The following is a 24,430-nucleotide window of genomic DNA, read 5'->3' as shown; positions in this document are numbered from 1 at the left end:
TAATCGAGCATATGAGTTAACAAAATACAATATAAAGTAACAAAGTAGCAAAAAGCCCAACAACTATGGCATATATACAAAACATATGAAATAAAACAGCGCGTTGTAATGTAGAACTCTTACATATCTTTGCTAAGGGGCATATTTGCATAAGAAGTTTGTATACGAAAGAAGGACGAAATGTGACTATTTATAAGTAATTATTTGCAACAGTTCATTGACGAGATCCTAAGGACACGATTTTTCGCCCCAGTTACTTGGAATGAAGAACACATTTTAAGAACACACTTTATCGCTCTAGTTGCTTGAAGAATGACGAAAGAACACAGTTTAAGGACACGATTTATCACTCTAGTTGCTTGTAGAATGACGAAAGAATAGTTAAGAATCGGACAGTATGACGTTGATGAAAATGTACATAAAATAGCAGAAATCACACATATAATCGTTCAATGCATTTTTATTTCAAATGAATAACAAAACGATTACGAAGGACGACTTTCAAAACACACTTGATGCGTGGATGTCTTCCGTAGTCTGATCCGTATTAGTGACGTTAGGTCGAACTCCAGTAGATACATACATACGCACTTATGGAAAGATGCCGTACAAACGTAGGGTTTCACAGCAAAAGTAACAGAATAGCAGTTGGAACTGTTCAGCGGTTACTGTAATTATCATCTTCTTCAATCTTTACTAAGCTTGGCTACAATAGTTATGTTCGTAATATCTCGACTCATTTCGATCAACAGTTAGATCGCACTACTATCTCTGAAGTTATGGCCCTTTATTTCTCAACAGTTAACCAGTTTCATTTCTCAATTGACTAGATTAATCATTTCTTTTGCAATCTTTACCAAACCTTGTTACAATGAGTTTTGGTGTAATATCTGAACTCAGTTCGATGAACAGTCAGATTTCAATATTAACTTTTAAGTAAACGTACGTACGTTGTCTTAAAAATACTCATTTCACTTTGTCCACTATCTATTTAAAAATTTCGTACCCAATCTTTACATTTCTTGCTTCCCTTGCCATGGGTTCGTTTGTTCGCTGTTTTACCTCTGCATTTATTTATATAGTAGGTTATATCCTATATAGCGGATAAGACGTTTTTCTAACGCCCTGATTCACGCTGAGTCCTATTTGTGAACACGTTTCTGTCGAAACCGCGAAACATGGTTCCAAACACCGCAAGAGGCTTGATATAAGATGCCAGAAAAAATCCTCTCCTTCTCTCACTATTTAGCTTTTTATATGCCTTATACATAAGTAGTGGCCAGAAATTTTCCATTTCTGATTCTTAGAAGACTGTATGTTAATACTCGTCAGTTTTATTTTAAAAATCCAACTAACAACTTGCATCATCTGCTTATTGAACGTTATTCTCATACAACCAACGAATTACACTGTTCAATGAATGTTATATGTGGAGGTTAAATTATTAAATAGACATAAAGTCGACATAAATTCAGTCTGACCAGATAACAAAAAGAGGTCATAAAAGAGGAATGAGGACTTGAGAAAGAAAGAAATTCATATCAGCTTATTAATAAACTGAATTCACAATTGAAATAAAATGATAAGTTGACATTGCCTTATATCAAGCATTAAGGGACAGAAGCGTGTTTATTTTCCAATCCCTTTCTTTGGCAGAGTTACTTTCCACTTATATTCACTGCTTAAATCACAATCTTCATATTTTATTGAATTGTTTGGTTGGGTTGTAACTGCCATTTATTGCTTTGTTTGAAAATTTCTTTAATCATAAAATTCGTTTGTCTGTCAAAAACGGTACAGTTTATTAACATTCACTTAAAATTATGCTGTTTGATTAACGCATCGGGTATATTGTGCATTACTCATTTAATCAAAAAAATCATTGTGAATATCTTGCGAAAAGAAAGACGTTTTGTAATCTTAGGGATTGTCCCTAAGAATGTCTTCATTGGTCTGCAGACTTGATATTTTTCTTTGAAATTAAGTTTTTACCTGTACATGTTAATATTTTGAAAGATGCATTTAACGAAAAATAGTAAAAACTCAGTACTTACTCAGTGTAAGTGGAAAGCTGTGTCTTACGGTGTACAGAGTGAACCAAAATGTAATGGGTAAGCAAATGATTACTCCAATTAAAGGTCCAATTAAATGAGCAGTAATTTTCGAAAGAAGGATTTTGCTTAATATGGCATTACTAAAAATCTTTTGGCTGAAGCATTATGAACATTTATTAAGAATTGTTATACTTTACTTATTTTAATAGTTTCTGTCTGTGTTATATTGTGACGTTGTATGTTTTTCTGCTCGTATGTTATTCTTTTTGTGTGTCCCTCGTTAACGGAGCAAACCCTAAGTTGATGCAATTTATTCAACGCAATAATGTCGAACTAAAGAAAGTTAACACAAGTGCGTAAAGTAAACAGTGCGGGGGTGTATACACATAACAGCATATCACACTTGACATCATTAAGAAACTTTATTAGCGTGATGAAACACTCAATGGTTGCTATCAATGGCCAATTGATTTATGTAAAGCCTGTTCTGTAGTAAGGGATACCAAATAAAGTAATAGGTAGGTAGTGAGGTATATAGGGAGCACAAACAGCGGTTGATTCTAAATAGGCATGATTTTCACCCGGTGAGACCATCTACCGGGATATATTTCGTAGGAGTCTTTACTTATAGGCCTAGTTTATTCCTTCTATAAGTGACCCCCCCCCCCCACCACCACCACCACCAAAAACAAACCGTTTATTGTACACAATTTCTGTATATTGATTTTAATCTAAATGCCTAATTGTCTTATCAAATCTCTGATATGAATATCCTGCTGTGCAGTTTTGGATGTTTTATTATAAAAATGGACCCTAAATGACCCTAAACCAATAAACGAATACACAGGAAATTGGCCCCTACTGTGACTCCAGTGCAATTAGCAGGAGATGCAAAGCAGGGGATTATCATGCCAAACATTACTTAAACTAGGCTTTTAAAGGATGTTCAATGCCTGGAACATCCAAGACCGCAGAGAGTTTGACATATTTCCGTCTTCCAGCGCTGGCCTCATAATCTCCTGTGTGTGCATATGTAGATATCGAATATCAAACATTTGTGTTTAGTATATGGAACATATACATAAATGAAATGTTTTAGAAGATATGTTTAAGGTCATTAAAGGCTATTACCTCGTGATGGGAGTATCAGAGATGTGCGGAAGCACTTTGTGACACTTGTGAAAACATCCCACTTCAATTTCGTTTTAAATTGTTCATTTCCGGATATGATGAAACAATCACACATTTCAATTGCTACCGACTTTAAATCAGTAAAGTCATTTAAGCAAAGGTTTATAATTTTAAAGTAGTTTTCAGCATCCCATAGCGTTCACACGATATTGAAATAGTGTTAACGGCGTTAATGCTTGGGTCTTTTCTAATTTTACTCCATGCTAGTTATGAGCAATCATTCGAAATTGTGGACGTCTTTTACGATATCAGTTGCCTTGCCGCTTATGCACATGGTTCTGGTGTCGAACGCCACTCCGTTATACAAATGAACACCGAATACATGAAATTACTAAAAGGTACACAAACACTTATGGCATGACACGCATAACCTAGATCAGACGTATGCGTGCCCGTACGAGTGCAATAGCACTTTGCCGGTGTTAAGACAAGTTACCCCAAATAAACGATAGTGCTTCCGTTTTTGTAAACTGGATGTCTTAGCACTACCTGATCAGCTTATTTAGCATACATGTTTGTGTGTGCATACCTTAGTAATTTATGCTGTATTAAAGCGAATGCTTAAAACTAAAAATGATAATAAATGTTTATAAAAATCATTATAACAAAGCTATTCGAATGCATACGCAAATGTATTGCAATGTGGCATTGCATTTCTCGTTAAGTATCTGTTTGGTATGATAGGTTCCATTACATACTGAAATATTAAACGTGCAATATTAAAATTTCCTCTGTGTATTCCTTCACATTACTGATCCTGTAATCCTAGACTTTCTTCGGTATAATCAGTTACATCAATCAACTGAACCTGCAATCATTGACTTTCCTCTTTATATCTACTTACACCAGTGAACCTGCAATATTAGACTCTTATCTGTATATTTTTTACATTACCGAAACTTTCCTCGGTATAATCTGCAATATCACTGAACCTGTAACATTAAATTCATTCTCTTACATCACTGAAAAAGTAGTTACAAATATTTGCATTGAAACAAGCAAACACACACATGTGTTTGGTATTTCAGGTTAATTTCATTAGAGCTATATGGTTTCAAAAAGACAAGATATGTCCCCAGGTTTTGAAACTTTATTTGAAAATAGAAGACTATTGTGTAATATCATACGCATATTTTATTTCCTAATTGTTATATTGTTTTGTTTTCTTATGGAAGTGTTCCTGATGTTGCCTTGTTTTGTTTTCCTTATTGTATTTGCTTTTAAACGCGAGGCGTTTTCAAAAAGATGTTTTCAAATGAAATAAAAAAAACAAAAAACAGCGACTGTTATAATCTCAGTGAACTGATGCTCTTATGACAATTCTTTCAAAGAAAGAAGTTTGGAAGACTACTGTAAACATAGAAAGCCCCCACTATTTTTGACATTTTATGAATAATAATTTCATTTGTAATGATTGTACCCGAAGGCCCAAAATCGCGCGATCATATATTATATATTTGAAATAAGTAGCATAAGCCTGGTACACGTGTTTAATGCTGTAAGCTGTAATAAGTAATAATGTCATAAGGAAACCTCAAGTCGTTATTTTTATCGGTGAGAAGCTTGCTTTAAGATTCAACATATCTTAAGGTTTCATCAGTCATATACTGTTGAAAAATTACTGTGTTAAACAGGACGTAAAATATGCATTTGGTAGTAGAATTACAAAAACTTTGGATATAAATGTGCTAGTTTAAAAAAATGTTGCAGTCTTAAAGTTCAATATCTCCAATATATTGTTACTTGCGTTAATTTAAACAATAAAAACTTAAGATGACGCGTTTTATAGCAATTCTGATATGGATTTCATACATTGTTGGTTCAAATTTTTGTGAAGGTAAGAAATTTCTCACAACATTATTACTTCTGAATTAAAATATAAATTAATTAAATGTACAATATTGGTAAAGGAAAACAAATTTATATTAAAATACATCGAAATAAAAATACTGTTGCCATCGGAATAGATTTCTAAGTACTGTGTGACGCTGTCAAATAACACGATTTTTAAGACAATTTTAATGGCGAACTGCTCTACCGCGCCTCAAACTGGAATCAGACTATTTGATTTTGACTTGCATGAGAATTATTGATGTATCATATAAATACCAAACAATCAGTTAGTATCAGTTCTTTTCTGTTTGCCAACAGCGTCATGTTTCCGACTTCTTGGCGGAGCTCGAGAAAGCGAAGGTTTGCTGCAGATTAATGTGAGTAACGCCTGGAAAAACGTTTGCTTCATTGACGGTCTAAAACAGCACGAACTTAACTTGTACGTCTGCAAACAAATTAACAGGTGAGGGTAGGAACTTCTCCGTTACGTCTGACATACTTTTGACAGGTAAGGGCTCAAACTAGCCCGTTAAATCTGTCAAAAGTTTTACAGGTACGTCAACCAATCTTTTCACCGGTGAGGGCACGAACTTCTCCGTTACGTCTTGCCAACTATTGAGAGGTTAGGGCACGAACTGCTCCGTTACGTCTGGCCAACTATTGAGCGGTAAGGGCACGAACTGCTCCGTTACGTCTGGCCAACTATTGAGCGGTAAGGGCACGAACTGCTCCGTTACGTCTGGCCAACTATTGAGCGGTAAGGGCACGAACTGCTCCGTTACGTCTGGCCAACTGTTGACAGGTAAGGGCACGAATGTCTGCGTTACGTCTGCTAACCTGTTGACAGGTAAGGGCACGAACTTCTCAGTTACGTCTGCCAACCTACTGACAGGAAGGGGCACGAACTTCTTGCAAACCAATGGACAGGTAAGGGCCAATTCTCATCACTTCTGTATTGCTTTTGCAAAGCAAATAAAAAATCGCAACTTCTCGGCAATTTTCGTATTCGGATCGAAAATGATACCCAAGATGCTAGGAATTGGGGATTTAAGTTTCAATTATGAAACTCCTTTAAAATTTAGATAAGCTACAAGGGTATTTGTGTCCAGTTATAAAATGACGGTCATTGGTTTTTCTTCACAATTCCAAGGAAAGTTAATGTATTTTATAAAGTGCCTCCATTGATATAATTAAAGATAAAATACTGCTCTGTTTAAAAGTTCCAGCAGATTTCAGAGTGGGGTCAGCATAAACGGGCCATTGATTTATAGGAACAAAACAGGTAAAGGTGGTATACAGATGAACAATCTTACCTGCCAAGCCACAATGAACGAAACTGACGCTTGTGAAAAGTTTACTATCTGCTGCCAAAAATTCGGGGAAACAATCGGTATGTTTGCTTAAATAATCTTGCTTACTGTATTTTAGCTGTTCGCTCTCTTAAGATTATATCCGTTTTATATCTCAGTGTCGTATTGTTTGTTTAAATCTTAAAATAATGCTAAATAGTTTATATCTATCAGTTAGGTACTCGTTCAGGTTTTATAATGGCAGACAACGATATGTTGTTATATCATGGGAAATGTGAACAAATGCTTGTTTTAATGATACACATCATCAATAGTTTAAACTACATATACTAGATTTTAATAACTGTAACATGTGACAGAAATGCCCAAAAATGCTTTAGTCCGGCGTCTCCAATACATGGATGAACGCAAACAAACTAAAAATGAACACTTCCAAAACAGAATTCATTATGTTGGCAGTAAGGCTCAACTTACTTTGTGTGTCACTACAAATATAAATATTGCTGATGAGTCTGTACACCGAGAAAGCTGCATAAGATACTTATGTGCCTTTCTTGACGAAACCTTATCCTTATCCTTTAAGGAACATGTGAAGCGTAAATGCCGCACTGCAATGTTGAACTTTTTCAGGGTGAAGTGTATAAGAAAATATTTAACCAGAGCTGCAACCGAAATGCTTGTACTTTAACTTGTTATCTCTCATTTGGACTACTGTAACCTTATATTGTATCCTATTTCTGAGATAGAGTTAACCAAAATGCAGCGCATCCAAAATATGTGCGCAAAATTAGTTCTTAGCAGTATTAGTATGATATGCACTGGCTGCCAATTAAGGCTAGAATCAATTTCAAGATTTTAACAGTTATGTTCAACTGTGGTACTTGTCGGGCTCCTGCTTACTTGACTGAGTTATTGTCTGAGAGTGATGGTCGTAGACAAGGATTAAAATCAGCTATTGACCCTGGTATTAAGTATGATGTACCATTAACAAGAGAACAAGGATTAACGATAGAAGTTTTTGCACAATCGGACCAAAACTATGGAATAATCTGCCATTGTATATTAAGCAGCCAGGTGTGTTCAAGAAAAACCTTAAAACTCACTATTTTACACAGTTTTATAATTTGTTTTAAAACAGACTCGGATAAGAAATGTCTAATATTATATTTGATTTTTAGCGTCTTAGAGTTATTTTACATTTTTTATCGTTTGCTTTGATCAGTTATGATTTTACTTAATGTACATATATTACTACTTCAGTCACCTTGAATCTAATGAATGTTGCAAGTTTTAATTGTTTTCATATCAATATATGATCAAATTTTATGTTAGATATATCAGAGTATGCATGTATTGTACAACGCCATTGAATATAATGTATAGAAACATGTGTTTAATAAAGTAAACACGTTTAACGTTTAACGTTTATACTTGAGTTTGCCAAAAAGCGTTAGTAAAGCTATTAAAATTTGAAATATTTTAGGCTTTGACTAGCAACATTCTGTTCTAATGAGTATTTGCTGGTGATTGTTTAGTGTTTGTTCATTGAAAACTCACCTTCAAATAAATGTTAAAAAAAACTGCCGAAAATAAAATATTTGAAAGAGTTCCTTTAAAATATGTTTGAAATAAAATGAGGCTTCAAGGTTATGAACGCATTCACGTGATCTTGATCATTATTACGCGATATGCGTGATGGCAACTGGCGGAGATTGAGTGTGATAGAGGGGTTGCTAAAGCATGTACTGGACTAATATGAATTCATCTGCGAATAGCATTGTTAACGTATAGGTTATACTCCTTTTAACTCGCTTTGAATGAGATTACCGAAACATTTGTAACTTAGATTACACGTTTGTCATGTGACCTAAAGTTCGGTTTGATGCTTTAACTTGGATACAACGCTTGTTTTCGAACGGTCTCAAGTCTGGTTCTAGATTTTACAAAATCAAAGAAAATTAAATAACCTACACCAATTATGTTGGGTCTATCTAAAAAATGTTGATGAAAAACTATGTTGCAACATTCGAATGGTATTCACCAAAAGTATGCCATGGGAGAAAGATAGTTTGAAATTTGTGTAACAGTATGATTATCCGGGTATAAAGAGTAACGCAATTCACGTTCTGAAAACTTGTAATCTGTAAGATATATTTTATACATAAACAATGTAATCACGCCACATACATATATAAATAGAACATTGTTTAAAAGACTGCTAGTGGCCTACATGTATATGATATACAATTTAACACATAACACACAATGACATGTACAAACATGGCATACAATGTAATACAAAAGAACATATAACCACAATGACAAACAGTCAAAGCAAAAACAAAAAATTGTACATCGTATACCACATATAACATTCATACACTGTACTTATCAATATGTGGTATTGAAAACCTCAGCACACCTCCCATCACTCACAGTGAATGTACCTTTCTACGTTTAAGACAAACAACTAAGTTCATGCAGTTCAAATTGGCTGGAGACTGAATTCTGCTACTCTGGCAATGTTGTTGGGATCCGCAGTTTTCTGAAATACCTTGATAATCAGAACGTTCGAAGAGCTTGGACAAGTTCGGCATTTAAAGGTAGGCCGCTTAATCCCCAATATGCACATGTCAAATGTATTCAAATCCTATCAGAACAAAATTATTCAAACTTCTTGTTTTCCCGGGAACAATTTGTTACTTGTTACAACATATCAAAACAACCAATAAATTAAAAGATTAATATAAATCTAATGACACACCTTCTTCCATTTCCCTTTAAGAAGGAACCAATAAACGGGATTAGAATAAACGCAATGATATATAAAATTCAAACAGTTACACTTGTATGCTTTGTATCATGTTTTAATCCGGCTGCAGTATTTTTCATTACCATTGTATATATGCTTACACACATAAGTGTTACATTTGTTTGTTTTTGGTGAACCTACTTTGGTTTTATTAAGACAGCATAAATTGTTGTTGTTGTTTTTAGATGCGTGCCAGAACAACACAAGTCATTCCGTATTCACAACGAACAAGTTGAACAAGTGCTTGCGGACAATTCATGAGAATTTGAACAATACGTACGCATTGATAGAGGTGAGTTATCAATAAATCGTTAATGTACGTTAACCATTGGGAGATAAGAAGTGTGACTTATTCTGTGGATACTTTGATATAAACGATGAATTTTTTTCTTGTCCTTTATAAAAAAGAATCTTGACTCTCATTATAGAGGTTTTCATACAACATCACTGTTAATACGCAACGTAATACAGTAACATTTACCAAGAGACGTCGTTATTCATAGAGGAAGTTTGATAAAACAAATACTTCTCTAACAGTTACACCAAGAGTTTAATCATTTCATGGCGATGTAATTTATAAATAGAGGATCTCTCACAGTCGAGACATAAAACACAACTTTATTCAATGAGCTTAGCCTTCAGAATTTCAGTTACCGCGCTACATCAGTGTATTGTTGAAATGTAGAACCCGGATCTTTTTTAAAATAATATATTGTATATCCGCTCGTTTTATATTCCGCTTAAATGTAGAGAGTGAGAACTGAGATGATATCCAATAAGAGACAAACCATTGACACAAAACGTTTTATAAAATTTGCTTTCTTTTAAATGAGTAGGTAAGATAACATCATTACTATTATTGTAATATATTCTTGACGTCATTTCCTGTTTGAATACAGTAAGTGGCAGACGTTTTAAGAATGTTTGTGGTTATACAAACAAAGGGGAATATAGCGTTTTCATCTTCAGATTAAAAATGAAAAATAAATTACCTTATTCAAATAAATTATTATCGTTAAACCAGTATGTCAAAGAAATGAACGACTTGCTTAAGCAATTATTGTTTCTAATTTAATTGTTTGCAAACACGAAACATGATATGTGAATTGATATTCTTGTAAAGCACATGTTTTATACAGAAACGTGCGTGATGGTTATAATTAACAATATACAGCATGTGATAAAAGTCAATAGTCTGTAGAGAGAAATAGTTTAAAACACGTTCTTATAGAGCGACGCTTCGGGACCTCCCACAAAATGTACATGCAGTTTTGAAATAAAAGTGTTTGTCCAATAACAGAAACATCAGATGAAATATCATTGCCTGTATAGGCTTTATTACCGAGCATAAAGATATTTGTCTTTTGAAAGGAAAATATATACAGCTTTGTACATTACTGACTTGTTATTTGTTTCAAGGGCGATAACTGCAAATGGACAAAAGTAATAATATGTAATGAAACAGCGCAAACCTTCGAGTTACTCGAGAACAAAACTGTGAGTATGGATGGCCTACATTGTGTTACAGTGGACGTACAGAATGGGACCAGGAACTTCTCAATAGCTCACTGTTCCTCGTATCTCCCTTCAGTTTGTCTGAAGGTGTCGCGAGAGAAAGGTAAAGAATCAAGGCACACTATGGTTTATATCATAAATGGGACGGTAACGAGTATCTGTAATTCCTTACGAAGTGCGTTCCTTGTTTACGTAACAACCGCTGTTCGTTATCGTGTTGACTCAGCCTCAACGTTTTCTAATTGAAGGACTTATGTGTTTTGTTATACTTTAGAGTAATATGATTCCGTTATCATAATTCGAATTTTTGGAGAAAAAAAAACGCGAATATGTCGTCGTTATTTATATTATTGTTAAATTCAATATTCAAATTTCACGCCTTCTAATGCCAAATTGTGTCCAATGGAATATCTGATATTGTTTGGTTTTGGTTTTATTGTAAATTCACTTTTATATGATATATAATTGGATTAATAAAGACGCATTGTATAAAACACTCTGGCGCTTCTTGTCAACGAGCGCGGTTAAAATATTGAGACACCAATACAGCACTTTATATATAGGTTTCATTTGTTACTGAATAAAAAAGTCTATTGAGAATTATAGACTTACTCACTGACTTTAATTAACGTAAAAAACGAAACTTAAGCTGATACTACGTCTGGTCATTGTTGTCCCTCGTTTTTTTTGTAGTCCTCCAATATGACGCATATTAAACTGGATAAGTTGCACAAGTTAACCTTTGGCTTGTTTGAACATTAAAGCAATCTGATTGAGGCAACATTTATTATTGAAAAAATATTGACCAATCATTGATTATGTTAGCGAACAAAACTAATAACCATTTTTTCTTCCATGTTTTTGAGTGAAATATGGAGTTTTATCAGTGAAAAGAAAACAGTAAAAATACCACTGCAAACTAGGGATTGACAATATCAACTTTGACGTTTTGTTATGTAAAAAATTGATTGTTTGCAACGATATTAAAGAATACCTGTTGGAATAACACTTAAAGATATTTAATCTCTATTTTTAAAAATTACACAGAACGCCCAAACCGAAAAACAACAACTAAGTCAACAATAAGTATATGAACTCATAACTTTTTGAAGGAGATATGTGTGTGATGTATTTACGTTTTGTTATGTAAGAATTTGATTGTTTGCAACGATATTTAAGAAAACCTTTTGGAATAATACTTAAAGATATTTAATATCTATTCCAGATAATTACACAGAACGTCCAAACCGAAAAACAACAACTAAGTCAAGAAGTAAGTATATGAGCACATAACTTTTTGAAGGAAATATGTGTGTATTTCGATTTAAATATTGTTATTATCATACAGCCTAAGAATGGTGTTCAGGGACTGTATTCAATAATTAACTTTAACTCGACTTAATTTAAGATTATAAACTAAGTGATGGTCTGTATATTTAGCTGACCAATAGGCTGAATGGAATCTCTGAGGCATGTCTAAGAATAAAGATAAGATCAATAGTGAATATAAGCCCTCGTTAAAATATGATCCACATCATAGAAACATTCAGACGACCAACAGTTCTTTTCTGCTTTTTACTTCTACAAAGGCTTTATAAAGTAAATTATTATTTGAAGCAAATTTTTCTCCGGGAAGAAAGGAACAATGCACTAGAAATAAGAACATTCGTAAGAACAAAATGCATCCGAAGTACAAGCTAGCAGGCTCGAAATAATTTTGGCAGCAATGTGGAAGCTCCTAGCAACATTTTAAGTAGTATAATAGTTTAAAGATCTCTTCACAAAATAATTATATCATTGGCGTGAGATTTGTAATACTACGAACAAAGCATAAAAGTATACTGTTTTCAGATACCATCCGGAACTTGACTACACCTTCATGGAATGAAGAAGAAAATGTTCGGCCACAATACGTTATTATAGCTAGTGTACCATTAACCTTCTTGGTTGTCATCCTTATTTTGATAGCGTGTTTTCAAATCAGGTATGGTAATGAACTATGTTAATCAGATTCCACACAAAATGTTAGTCTCAAAGCCACTTAATGGTGTTCATTTGATCCAAACGATCGTACAATAATGCTGAACGTTCGTATACACTCGCTTATATAAAGGCCGATAGTTCAGGTTGTCATGTGTTCAATTACTACTGTTTACCAATGAACATAGTATTTTTGTATTTGAAGCATTTAAAGATCGTAGCCTTAACGTCGCCCATATCCGACAAGTGAATTTCAAATCAAATGCGCCATCTATAAAACTGTTGATCTACTACCCACATAAAACATACTTCAGTCACTTGGCATATACTTGCACGTTTCATCATGAACACACTCCTAAAGAGACGGGCGCAAACCATCACAAAACAACCATAAATGTATAATTTTCGGTGGTTTCACATCAAGAAACCAACGGAATCAAGCTTTAAATTACGCTCACAAAAACGTAATGTGCGAAACCGCTTTTGGGACGGCACATTTTGACAAAATCTCTTACAAATAAGAGTGATTGGTTTAATTAATTATAAAGAACACGGGGTGAATGACCGATTATTTTGAAATTTTGTACAATTGTACTATTTATTAAGATACATTGTTTAAATTTTCTTCATTAACACATTATTAAATGGTATGGCCAGGAACCCCAAGTTCACATTATTGAACATGGGATACCTTAACAGTATTCGATTTAAGAACCAATTCTAGTCAGAAATACATTCGGTAGCAATGAAGATTCAAAGGACTTATCCTTCAAAATGTAATGTATTTGTATTTAACTATAAGATGTTCATTGTGCGATATGGTTTTCAGCTCATCCATGTCACATTTTATTGACAATTCAACATTTCAGGAAGTCTAGAAAAAGATTGACTGAGCGTCAACGACCAAATTCTGTCCATAATGACACCTACAATCGTGAAAGAGATGCTGTAGAAAGAACAGAGGAGAGGTACAATCGTATAAGTGACTTTGACCTCACTGACTTTAAACCAGAACTACCTGTCAGAGGTCAAACCAACCAGATATCGGTGCTTGATGATTATAGCATGCCTCCTGACTCAATCCCGCAGGAGAAGGAAACAGGGGAGTATTTTGTTACATATGACGATCCCATTCGATCATTAGTTAAGCAACATAATGAAGATAACAATCATCTTAGCGAAACAAGAGATGAATCTCTTGAAAGAAAATTTCCAGATGATGAACATGCATGTTCGTCTACTCACACTGATGAATCTTGTCTTGTTTTGAACAAAGGACAAGTTGAATTTAATCGTTTTAAGAAGGCTGAGGCATTTTCATTGAACAGAACTGCGCGATTAAAAGAGAACATATCGGACAAAACCAAAGAGGCTAATAATGTAAAATGTAAAATTTCAGAGAAAAAAATAGTATCGGAACCATGCATTTCTACTCGATTGGACAACAATTTGTCCACTGACCAAACAAAAATCAGCGGTTCTTTCAATGGAATTGCATTACAAAACAGAGTGTCTGTCGAATCGTCAAATGGATACACCGACTGCATATCGAAACGTCCGATAAAGCTTATAAAGCAGAGTGAAGATAGTGACGATTATGAAGATACTTCGAATGTTAATCCTGAACAATTTTGCGCAGGTGCAAAACCCAAAGAGCGTTTATTTGTTAATCACGTATGTATAGACTGCCTGACTCCAGACCATTTAAAAAAACTTGGAATCAGGATAATTCCAGACAAAAGTGCATATACCTTATACAACTTCTTTAAAATGTCGAAAAGGTTTTCGGACACTGCACTTGAGCTCTATGTTAATACAGCAGATCTTAAAAGATCTGAATGCTCTGAAATGACTTCAAAGTCAAGAGATCTAACGAATGAAGAAGATAAAAGAAACGAAAACGATAGGAAGAGCTGCTCTGAAAATGAACACGACAAGCAGCGATTAAAGGAAGAAAGGGACTATTTTAAATATCCGCGAAAGTGTTCTCTACGTCATGCGAATTCGTATGATATATTAGGTGCTTTTTCAAAGAGGAACGACGGTAGTCATTTTGAACATGTTTATCATAAATTAGCGGATGTGCGTATATGGACACCAAAACATGTTAAGTGTAGACATGGAAGACACAAATCGACGTAGTTCTTGTTATCAAATATGTTGTGAAACCCGGCGGTATCATTAGGATGTTCTTAAAATCTTTAAGGACAAAACACTTAATGGATTTCTGACATGTTGCATAATGTTTTTCTTGTACATAAATAATATCAGAGTATTTTTGGTAATGAGCCTTGATGGACAGAACGTATACTTTGACTACTCAATAATAAATAACCATTATAAATCAAATTGCTTTCAGTACGTTGATGTACCTGTTTAACAATAGTTTTAGTTTATTCAATTATGCTTAAAATGTCTTCCAATGTAGACCTGTGCACCAGATTGCAGCATCAGCGAAAAGAAAAAGCAACTGGACAGCATTCGTAGATTTGATTCCGATATAACATCTCGCACCTGTATTAAGACTTAACGCATATGCTTTCAAACATTTCATAATAATAAATATTAAAGTTTCTTACACTAACCAGGTTTCTTACACTTACCTCGATTGACAAAAATGATATGTTCGTGGTTCTACAATAAAAAAAAACAAATATGAACAATATAACATATTAACTAAATAGCATATATTAAAACAATATTCACTTTATCAAAATGTTTACAAAAAAAAATGCCAAACAATCCATGCACACATTTTTGATTATTCATATATATATATATATATCTGTACTAAAATGGTGACTTGTTAGTCTTTTTTTTTCAAATGAGACTAGTGTCATATTCAACTTAGTCTCGGATGAACAACATCTGGGAGATTGCTGTCCTATTCTACTGAATGTCAGTTGAATAAAACTATTGTGGATAATTATTGTGTTAATTTATTAAATAGGAACTTCCTAAACTATTAAATTGCAGGTGGTAAAATGCTTGGTAGCACCTGTAGATATGAGTTAATTTAAAGGGTATTGTTTGTCAGAATGTTTTTTTTTCACTTTTGTCTTTAGTGAAAGCATCCTGCAGACGTTCTCATAATGGCCGAAGTTGTGAACTAAAGTGTTCACAATAATCTCCTGTGTAGGGGAAAACTGCGGTTTAAATGGTATTATATGGCTTATTTAACGCTTAATTGACCCTTCTGAACAGAAAAACTGAAAGCGCATCAGATAATCAGATTGTGCAACTGTTATATAACTAAAAAAGGGAAAATAAATAAACTATTGCGGATGAACGTCTACAGTTAATGGGGAAGGCACACACCAAACTATAGAATAATACGAAAAGCAACGGCGTTAGCGAACGAGCCAACAGAGAACATCCAGATTGTAACTCATGGCCCGAGATATTTCACAGAGAACCCACCTATTATTTCTTCCGAACCCGCTCCAAGAGTCCAATACACCCGCGCAAAAAAAAACGCTTTAGAGTAGCAGATTTTCGCTTTTCACACCCTTACACCAGTCTGTTGTGGTTATATTGTTAATTGCGGAAGACATATTCAGTAGGCATAAGCCCTTGCGTATGCATTTGTCGCCAAAAGGTTCAATATGATATATAATGTAAATTGCCTGGTTAGCTCAGTCGGTGGAACGGTCTTACTGTCTCGCGGCCGACCCTGCTCGAATTAAAGATGTAAATTCAGTAAATATTGGTTAACTAAACACTTAAGTCTTATTGAAAACGTTCAGAGGCCAGTTTGATTACCATGCTATATGTAGCTATCTATTCAATCATTTCCATATATTGTCAAATCGGAATTTCTTGCATTTTGTTTGCTGTGTTCATAAATACGTTTGAAGCTAATTTTAATTTTAAGCCAGGCAAGGTTGTGACCCGGCTCTTACAAGCAGACAAAGCGATTCAGCGCGTATATTGGGTATCATGTGATAAAACATTTGATCTCCATATATGGCGATATCGTTGAGCAATGTGATGGTTGTTGGAATACGGCCCCCGGTGGGTCTAATGTAGGCCAAAAACGTGTTTCCGGTAATCAAATACTTAGTTGACAGCTGAACTGATGGGATTTTCGTGTGCTGGAGATACATTTACAACGATGCATTTAAGTTATAGTTTAAGTTGAAATTGTTGTCTATAATGTTAAGGTACTATATCATTTATGTACCTAATCCTGTTATGCTAATGTCAAAAAGAGAGTGTTAGGTTGAGGAGCGCTTTACTCTGAGGAAAAAGTGAGATTTCATCTTTGTATTCTGGTGTTATGTCGTCTGCAGTTTCATACGTTTTCCTCTCGTGTGCTTTAACAGACGTGTCATTGCGAACCCGCTGTTCCTGTAATTTAAATATAAAAGAAAATTGCACCTATGCTAATATCTACCGTTATGGCATTTCTTTGTACCAGTGACACACGTATATATTGGTCCACAAGCTTTTTAACAGCTTTGAATTTATGGCGTTCTTGTTTCAATAGTAAAATGCATAACATCATAAGAACGATAACACATTTGAGAAATAAAACGGAATTGCTCTAAATAGAAAAAAAGGAATTTGATTTCAACAATTGATATCATTCTTAAAAAAAGTTGAATCTATCACCTGTAAAACATTCATTACAAAGAGAACATATTTGAGCATTGTTCGAACAATGTTATTACAATGCCACAACATCAAAAGGTTATGCTGTATTTTAGCCGTTATTGAAGACTTGCAAACAATGTATATATTGGACATACCATAAACACGCACACACATATATATGTATATACTTTAGTATATGCTAACATTTTCTAAACACACTGTATGTTGTATTTAAATTAATATCTACGACACCTAATGGAAACATACATAAAGTCAAACAAGTACATCATGTTATATTTATCAAATAAATTGTTCAAAATACAGACTTTAGGAATTAAAATATTTGAATAATTTTCATCAGATTTTATCTGTAATCTAACAGTTTAAAACATATTGAGATCTGTTTGATTGTATTTCTATAGACATGTTTCTTGATTCTACAAAATTGCTTCATTCATGGTTTGATGACCCAATATGGAAAAAATATGGGGTTACCACGTGACCAATTCTGGACCAATGACGTTGCGTCATTTATGTTGGAGGATTAGTTATATACGTTTGTCTATATTCCACTACATTACAGCGTATTCTACTTTACTAACGTCGCGTGATAACATGTATTAAAGGGCGATGACTAAATGACGTCCAGAGAAAAAATGTGCCTTATTAAAATATACTTTTTTTATAAATATAATATCTTGTCTTATATGTGATGTGAACTAGCTATGCACATGTGCCAAGATATTTTCAAATCTGTCCATACAAATAAAATGACGACCGAACACTACAACCTATACTCTATGTCCTTATATGCAGCATTCTATTTTGAATAAACACATCAGTGCGACCTTGACCTAAGAGGTAGGGACACGTGTCTTGCACGCGACACGTCGTCTTGGTATGTCAAACTCATGTGGCAAGTCATTTTAAAATATGTATATACAAGAGAATGTTACTGCCCGGACAAGACAACCTATACTCTATATGGTGAATAAACACCAAGTGTGACCTTGAAATTAGAGTAAGGGACACGGGTCTTGCACGCGACACGTCGTCTAGGTATGTCGAACACATGTGGCAAGTCATTTCTATGCAAGAAAAAGTTACTGCCCGGACACGACAACCTATACTCTATGTCCTTATATGCAGCATTTCATTGTGAATACACACTGTCTGTCCATACTAAAATCTGTCCATACAAGAGAAAGTTACTGCCCAGACACGACAACCTATACTCTATGTCCTTATATGCAGCATTCCATTGTGAATACACACCTAAGTGTGACCTTGACCTTAGAGGTAAGGACACAAGTCTTGCATGCGACACGTCGTCTTGGTATGTCATACACATGTGGCAAGTCATTTTAAAATCTGTCCATACAAGAGAAAGTTACTGCCCGGACACGACAACTTATACTCTGTGTCCTTATATGCAGCATTCCATTGTGAATAAACACTAAGTGTGACCTTTAACTTAGAGTTAGGGACACGGGTCTTGCACGCGACACGTCGTCTAGGTATGTCAAACACACTTGGCAAGACATTCTAAAATTTGTCCAAACAAGAAATAAAAACATCCCGGACACGACAACCTATACTCTATGTCCTTATATGCAGCATTCCATTGTGAATACACACCTAAGTGTGACCTTGACCTTAGAGGTAGGGACACAGGTCATGAATGTGACACGTCGTCCTGGCATGTCAAACACATGTGGCAAGTCATTTTAAAATATGTCCATACAAGAGAAATATACAGCCCGGACACGACAACCTATACTCTGTGTCCTTATATGCAGCGTTGCATTGTGAATAAACACTAAGTGTGACCTTTACCTTAGAGGTAAGGACACGGGTCTTGCACGCGAAACGTCGTCTAGGTATGTCAAACACTTATGGCAAGTCATTTTAAAATTTGTCCATGCAAGAAAAAATTAAAGCCAAGACACGACGACCTAAACTCTTTGTCCTTATATGCAGCATTCCATTGTGAATACACACCTTAGCGTGACCTTAACCTTAGAGGCTGGGACACGAGTCTTTCATGCGACACGTCGTCTTGGCATGTCAAACACAAGTCATTTTAAAATATGTCCATTCAAGAGAAAGATTCAGCCCGGACACGACAACCTATACTCTGTGTCCTTATATGCAGCGTTGCATTGTGAATAAACACTTAGTGCGACCATGAACTTAAAGGTAGGGACACGTCGTCTTGGTATGTCAAATACATGTGGCAAGTAGTTTTAAAATCTGTCTATAAAGAAGAAAGTAACAGCCTGGACACGACAACCTCTATTCTGTGAGCTGATATATGCATCATTCCATTGTGAATAAACACTAAGTGTCTGTCCATACTAAAATCTGTCCATACAAGAGAAAGTTACTGCCCAGACACGACAACCTATACTCTATGTCCTTATATGCAGCATTCCATTGTGAATACACACCTAAGTGTGACCTTGACCTTAGAGGTAAGGACACAAGTCTTGCATGCGACACGTCGTCTTGGTATGTCAAACACATGTGGCAAGTCATTTTAAAATCTGTCCATACAAGAGAAAGTTACTGCCCGGACACGACAACCTATACTCTGTGTCCTTATATGCAGCGTTGCATTGTGAATAAACACTAAGTGTGACCTTTACCTTAGAGGTAAGGACACGGGTCTTGCACGCGAAACGTCGTCTTGGTATGTCAAACACATGTGGCAAGTCAGTTTAAAATCTGTCCATACTAGATAAAGTTACTGCCCGGACACGAAAACCTATACTCTGTGTCCTTATATGCAGCGTTGCATTGTGAATAAACACTTAATTTGACCTTGAACTTAGAGTTAAGGACACGGGTCTTGCACGCGACACGTCGTCTAGGTATGTCAAACACTTATGGCAAGTCATTTTAAAATTTGTCCATGCAAGAAAAAATTAAAGCCAAGACACGACGACCTAAACTCTTTGTCCTTATATGCAGCATTCCATTGTGAATACACACCTTAGCGTGACCTTAACCTTAGAGGCTGGGACACGAGTCTTTCATGCGACACGTCGTCTTGGCATGTCAAACACAAGTCATTTTAAAATATGTCCATTCAAGAGAAAGATTCAGCCCGGACACGACAACCTATACTCTGTGTCCTTATATGCAGCGTTGCATTGTGAATAAACACTGAGTGCGACCATGAACTTAAAGGCTGGGACACGTCGTCTTGGTATGTCAAATACATGTGGCAAGTAGTTTTAAAATCTGTCTATAAAGAAGAAAGTAACAGCCTGGACACGACAACCTCTATTCTGTGAGCTGATATATGCATCATTTCATTGTGAATAAACACTAAGTGTGTACTTAGATCTAGGTATGTCAAACACATTTGGCAAGTCATTCTAAAATCTGTCCAAACAAGAAAACATTACAGCCCAGACACGACAACCTAAACTCTATGTTATTATATGCAGCATTCCATTGTGAATACACACCTAAGTGTGACCTTGAACTTAGAGGTGGGGACACGGATCTTGCACACGACACGCCGTCTCGGTATGTCGAGCACATGTGGCTAGTTAATTTAAAATCTGTCCATGCAAGAGAAAGTTACAGCCCGACCACGAGTTATTAAGCCGGACACACGGACGGACGGACGGACGGAGGCTGCGATTTTAATATGCCCACCTTTGGGGGCATAAAAATCTCGTTTAATAAATGCCGTAATAAATGACCATCCTTCTCATATCCTCTTTATGGTGCATAAATGTAATAATAATAAATGTAACATATAATACACGTGCATTAAGAAAGAAGTCTGTCGATTACTGAGAAAACCTTAGAAGATATATATATATATATATTTATATATCTATATTGTTCTAACAAATATCGATAATGCATATATCATCTTTTGGTAGGCTGCTTAACATTCTTTAATTGAGTTTATATGATTCAAACGGAATATACATATTGAATTTTCAACTTTAATTATTTTATTTTAACATAGACTGGATTCAAAACAGCTCGACATATATTTTTATGTACATGAACTACACGTAGTGTTACTGGAGGCAAATAAAGGAAATATCTGTTCAATTCATGTTGTGTAATAAATTAAATATGATTTCAGGACGCCCGGGCGAATAACGAATGCGCTTAACAAGGTTTTCACTGGTCGAAGATGATGTTGTTAAGACCAAAAACGCAACAGAGACAGAAAAACCAGCAACATATTAAAACAATAACAAAATGTATTTGCTAACAGTTTTACCAAAGTAGATTCAAACAAGTAATGTGAAAACTCGGAATGCGAAATAATGTAAAAGATATCTTAACTATTATTATAACTATTTCTTCTTATCTTGCTCATATAAATATTAATTTGTGTTCATACCTCTCTTGCGGGGGATATATTAAAATGAATAAATGAAATGAGTAATAACAGCATCCGGTATACGTTTGCAAATCCGGATACTTGCAGACTTAGTTTTTTTTATTATCTTAGATATCAACTTCAAAAGCGACACATAGAAAGTTTGTGCATTAAATAAAAAATATTTTTTAGTAAAATTAAAAAAATGTTTTAAGAAATATGAAAAATTTAATTCTAAAATTGATTTCTCCCGTTGTCCACCAATTGGATTTTAGGTCCCCCGCAGAGTTTTGGCAAACTCCAATTGGAGAATTTTCCATATGAGCCGAAACGGGGGAAAAAAATCAGCAATTTGAAAAAAAAAAACAAATATTACAATTTGGAACAGAAATTGCATTTCTATTTATGTTTTGACTACTAGATTAATAAACCTTATTAAAAAGTAAAAAAAAAATCAAAATTTTGATTTTGAAAAAAACGGCTCTCCAATTGGAGAATTCCACAGTCAATTTCTATTGATAAAATTCACCAATTGGAGATTACAGAAGTTGGGGAACACCTAAGTTGGAGAAATCACCAGTTGGAGATTTTCACAGTATAACAGCTACTGTGGATAAATAAAGTTGGGATATATCCATGTCATCATATTATTGCTAATTAATTTCAAATCAAGTTTTGATATATTATTCAAGAAAATAACACTGCAAGAATGCCAAAATGTTACCTGATTTCAAGTATTCGATCGGCGTTATGTGCAATCTAAAACAGTGATTTCATATACAACTGCTTCAGATTTACGAATTTTTTATCCTTTGCTGAAGCCTTATGGTCCTAGATACAATACAATATTACATACTTTCAAAAATAATAACTTACTTACCTCCATTTTCCTGATGTGCTCATTTCATGTATTTCAGTTAATCAAATAGGTTAGAGAACACCATCTTATTGTCACTAGGTACATTAACTTATGTTGACTTAGTGACAAACTTCATTTCTTCACTCACAATTAACGATTTTTTTTTCTTTCGATGTATATCTTTAAACCTATGCAAAAGTGGCTACTTTTTGTTATTTCATTTTCATCACTCACGGTTTTTTTTTCTTGCCATATTATGCCCCATGAAATGGCGACATAATATATGCATGCTATAACGATAGATAAATTTATTTCTGTAAGGAATGCACATACATGGACATTTAAAATAAACAACATGTATAGTAAATAAATATAGACGTTTATATACTTATAAGTTAGTGATGTTATTTACGAATGTTCTGGACTATACAAATGTGTATTAACTCAATACTTCGTAAAACAAATAAGCTGAACAATCATACGTTTTTTAGAATTCTTCCATTTCAAATGATTCTTTGAACAGGAGCCATTTTCTCGGTTCACTTATTGTCAGGATTTAGGAGCCTTAGCTATAAGCAGTGATGATCTCCGTGATACATTGACCACCTGCCGTACTAACTGAATGATGTTTTACTTGATAAATAAGTATAGTGTATATCCAATTTCCTATTGAAACGGGTATACTTTTTTTGCAAAAATGTATACTGTGTTAGTACCTAAATCGGAACAGTACCTTAATATGGAACACCCGTTATAAAAGCGTTTTTTCGATTTATGATAAAAAAATGCTGACAAAAGATCAGATCGCAGATTTTCATATTTCCGTTTGAAAATTAATGTTTTAAGGCTTAAACCGTAATACAAAGGGTTTAAGAAAATGCATAAAACATCAATTTTTGAACTTAAATATAAAAATCTGCGATCTAATTATCTGTCAGCAGTCTTATATAACTGCTTTCCATAGGTTTTCGCAAAAACATGGCACGTTCCAAGACAAATACTAAAAAAGATGTAAAAATGTTATATCTGTGAGAGTGCAGCTTTAAATCGTCAAATATTACTGACAAAAATGACAAAGAGACAAGCTGGAAATAATTTTTTTTTTTGGTTTACTCAAACAAAACATGTAGCAATAATTTTAAAAGGAAACACAAAAAATAAATAACGATTTAAAACTGTTCCATAGTTAGGTACTCGAAGGACAAAAATGGCAGTCCTTGATTCAACGACTGTGCGGTTAATAAAGTACTTTAATGCAGATTGGAAGTAGGTTGAAAAAACCATTTATATCAACCAATTGATCTTGAATCGTAGTATGCTAATGGAAAATTTTGTAGCTGTGGTGCAAATAACACTAAAAATATATTTTAAAAAAAGTGCTGAAAGTGTTTCGATTTAGGTACTCACCCAGTAGCCATTCACGCAATTAATGATAATTTAATAACTCATGTCTTGAATGTCATCATCTTTGATCAAATATACGTTCTAAGTATTAGAAATGAAATTGTTCATATGTTCTCTCTCAAAACCAGATAAGGCAAACATGTTTGTAGATATTTTTGTTTTACTTGTAAATATAGTTCTAAGTTTGTATTTTAGGCAACACCTTTTTATTCTGCTCAATATAAACTTAAATATTGTAAGAGTTAGGGCCCTTTGTAACATTTTAAACAGATACATATTATCCGAGTTTTTGTAAGCCCATTATGAAGGGACATTTAATATTTTCACCAGCTGCGTTATAAAGTCAGACCAAAAGTGACCATTAAGTGTCCATACAATAACTAATTTAGAATCCTTTTTCAAATCAGGTGAGCGATATAGGGCCATCTCTGTGTTTGTCTGACAAAAGAAGTATTTCCATGACTATAATTAAGAAAATGTGTCATATGATAGGTTAAAGTTTATCAAACATTTGGCAAA

General features: G+C 34.4%; 1 protein-coding gene across 2 annotated transcripts; it reads left to right on the top strand.

Annotated features, from left to right (window-relative positions):
* The first annotated feature begins 4,876 nt into the window (after positions 1-4,876).
* LOC128233494 (uncharacterized) lies at positions 4,877-15,044 on the top strand. 2 transcript variants are annotated; one of them, XM_052947186.1, is made up of 9 exons: positions 4,877-5,082; positions 5,397-5,541; positions 6,299-6,468; positions 8,851-8,991; positions 9,386-9,492; positions 10,620-10,818; positions 11,941-11,988; positions 12,567-12,699; positions 13,565-15,044. In XM_052947186.1, exons 1-9 carry the CDS (start codon positions 5,019-5,021, stop codon positions 14,835-14,837), a joined length of 2,280 nt encoding a protein of 759 aa, XP_052803146.1. In that variant the 5' UTR covers positions 4,877-5,018; the 3' UTR covers positions 14,838-15,044. The 2 variants fall into 2 exon arrangements, with proteins under 2 accessions (XP_052803146.1, XP_052803148.1); XM_052947188.1 differs by having other exon boundaries at positions 5,031-5,082; positions 5,397-5,455.
* The last annotated feature ends 9,386 nt before the right edge of the window (positions 15,045-24,430 follow it).

The sequence above is a fragment of the Mya arenaria genome, chromosome 5 (assembly GCF_026914265.1).
Source record: "Mya arenaria isolate MELC-2E11 chromosome 5, ASM2691426v1".
NCBI lineage: Eukaryota > Metazoa > Mollusca > Bivalvia > Myida > Myidae > Mya > Mya arenaria.
This window is presented reverse-complemented; position numbering and strand designations above follow the sequence as displayed.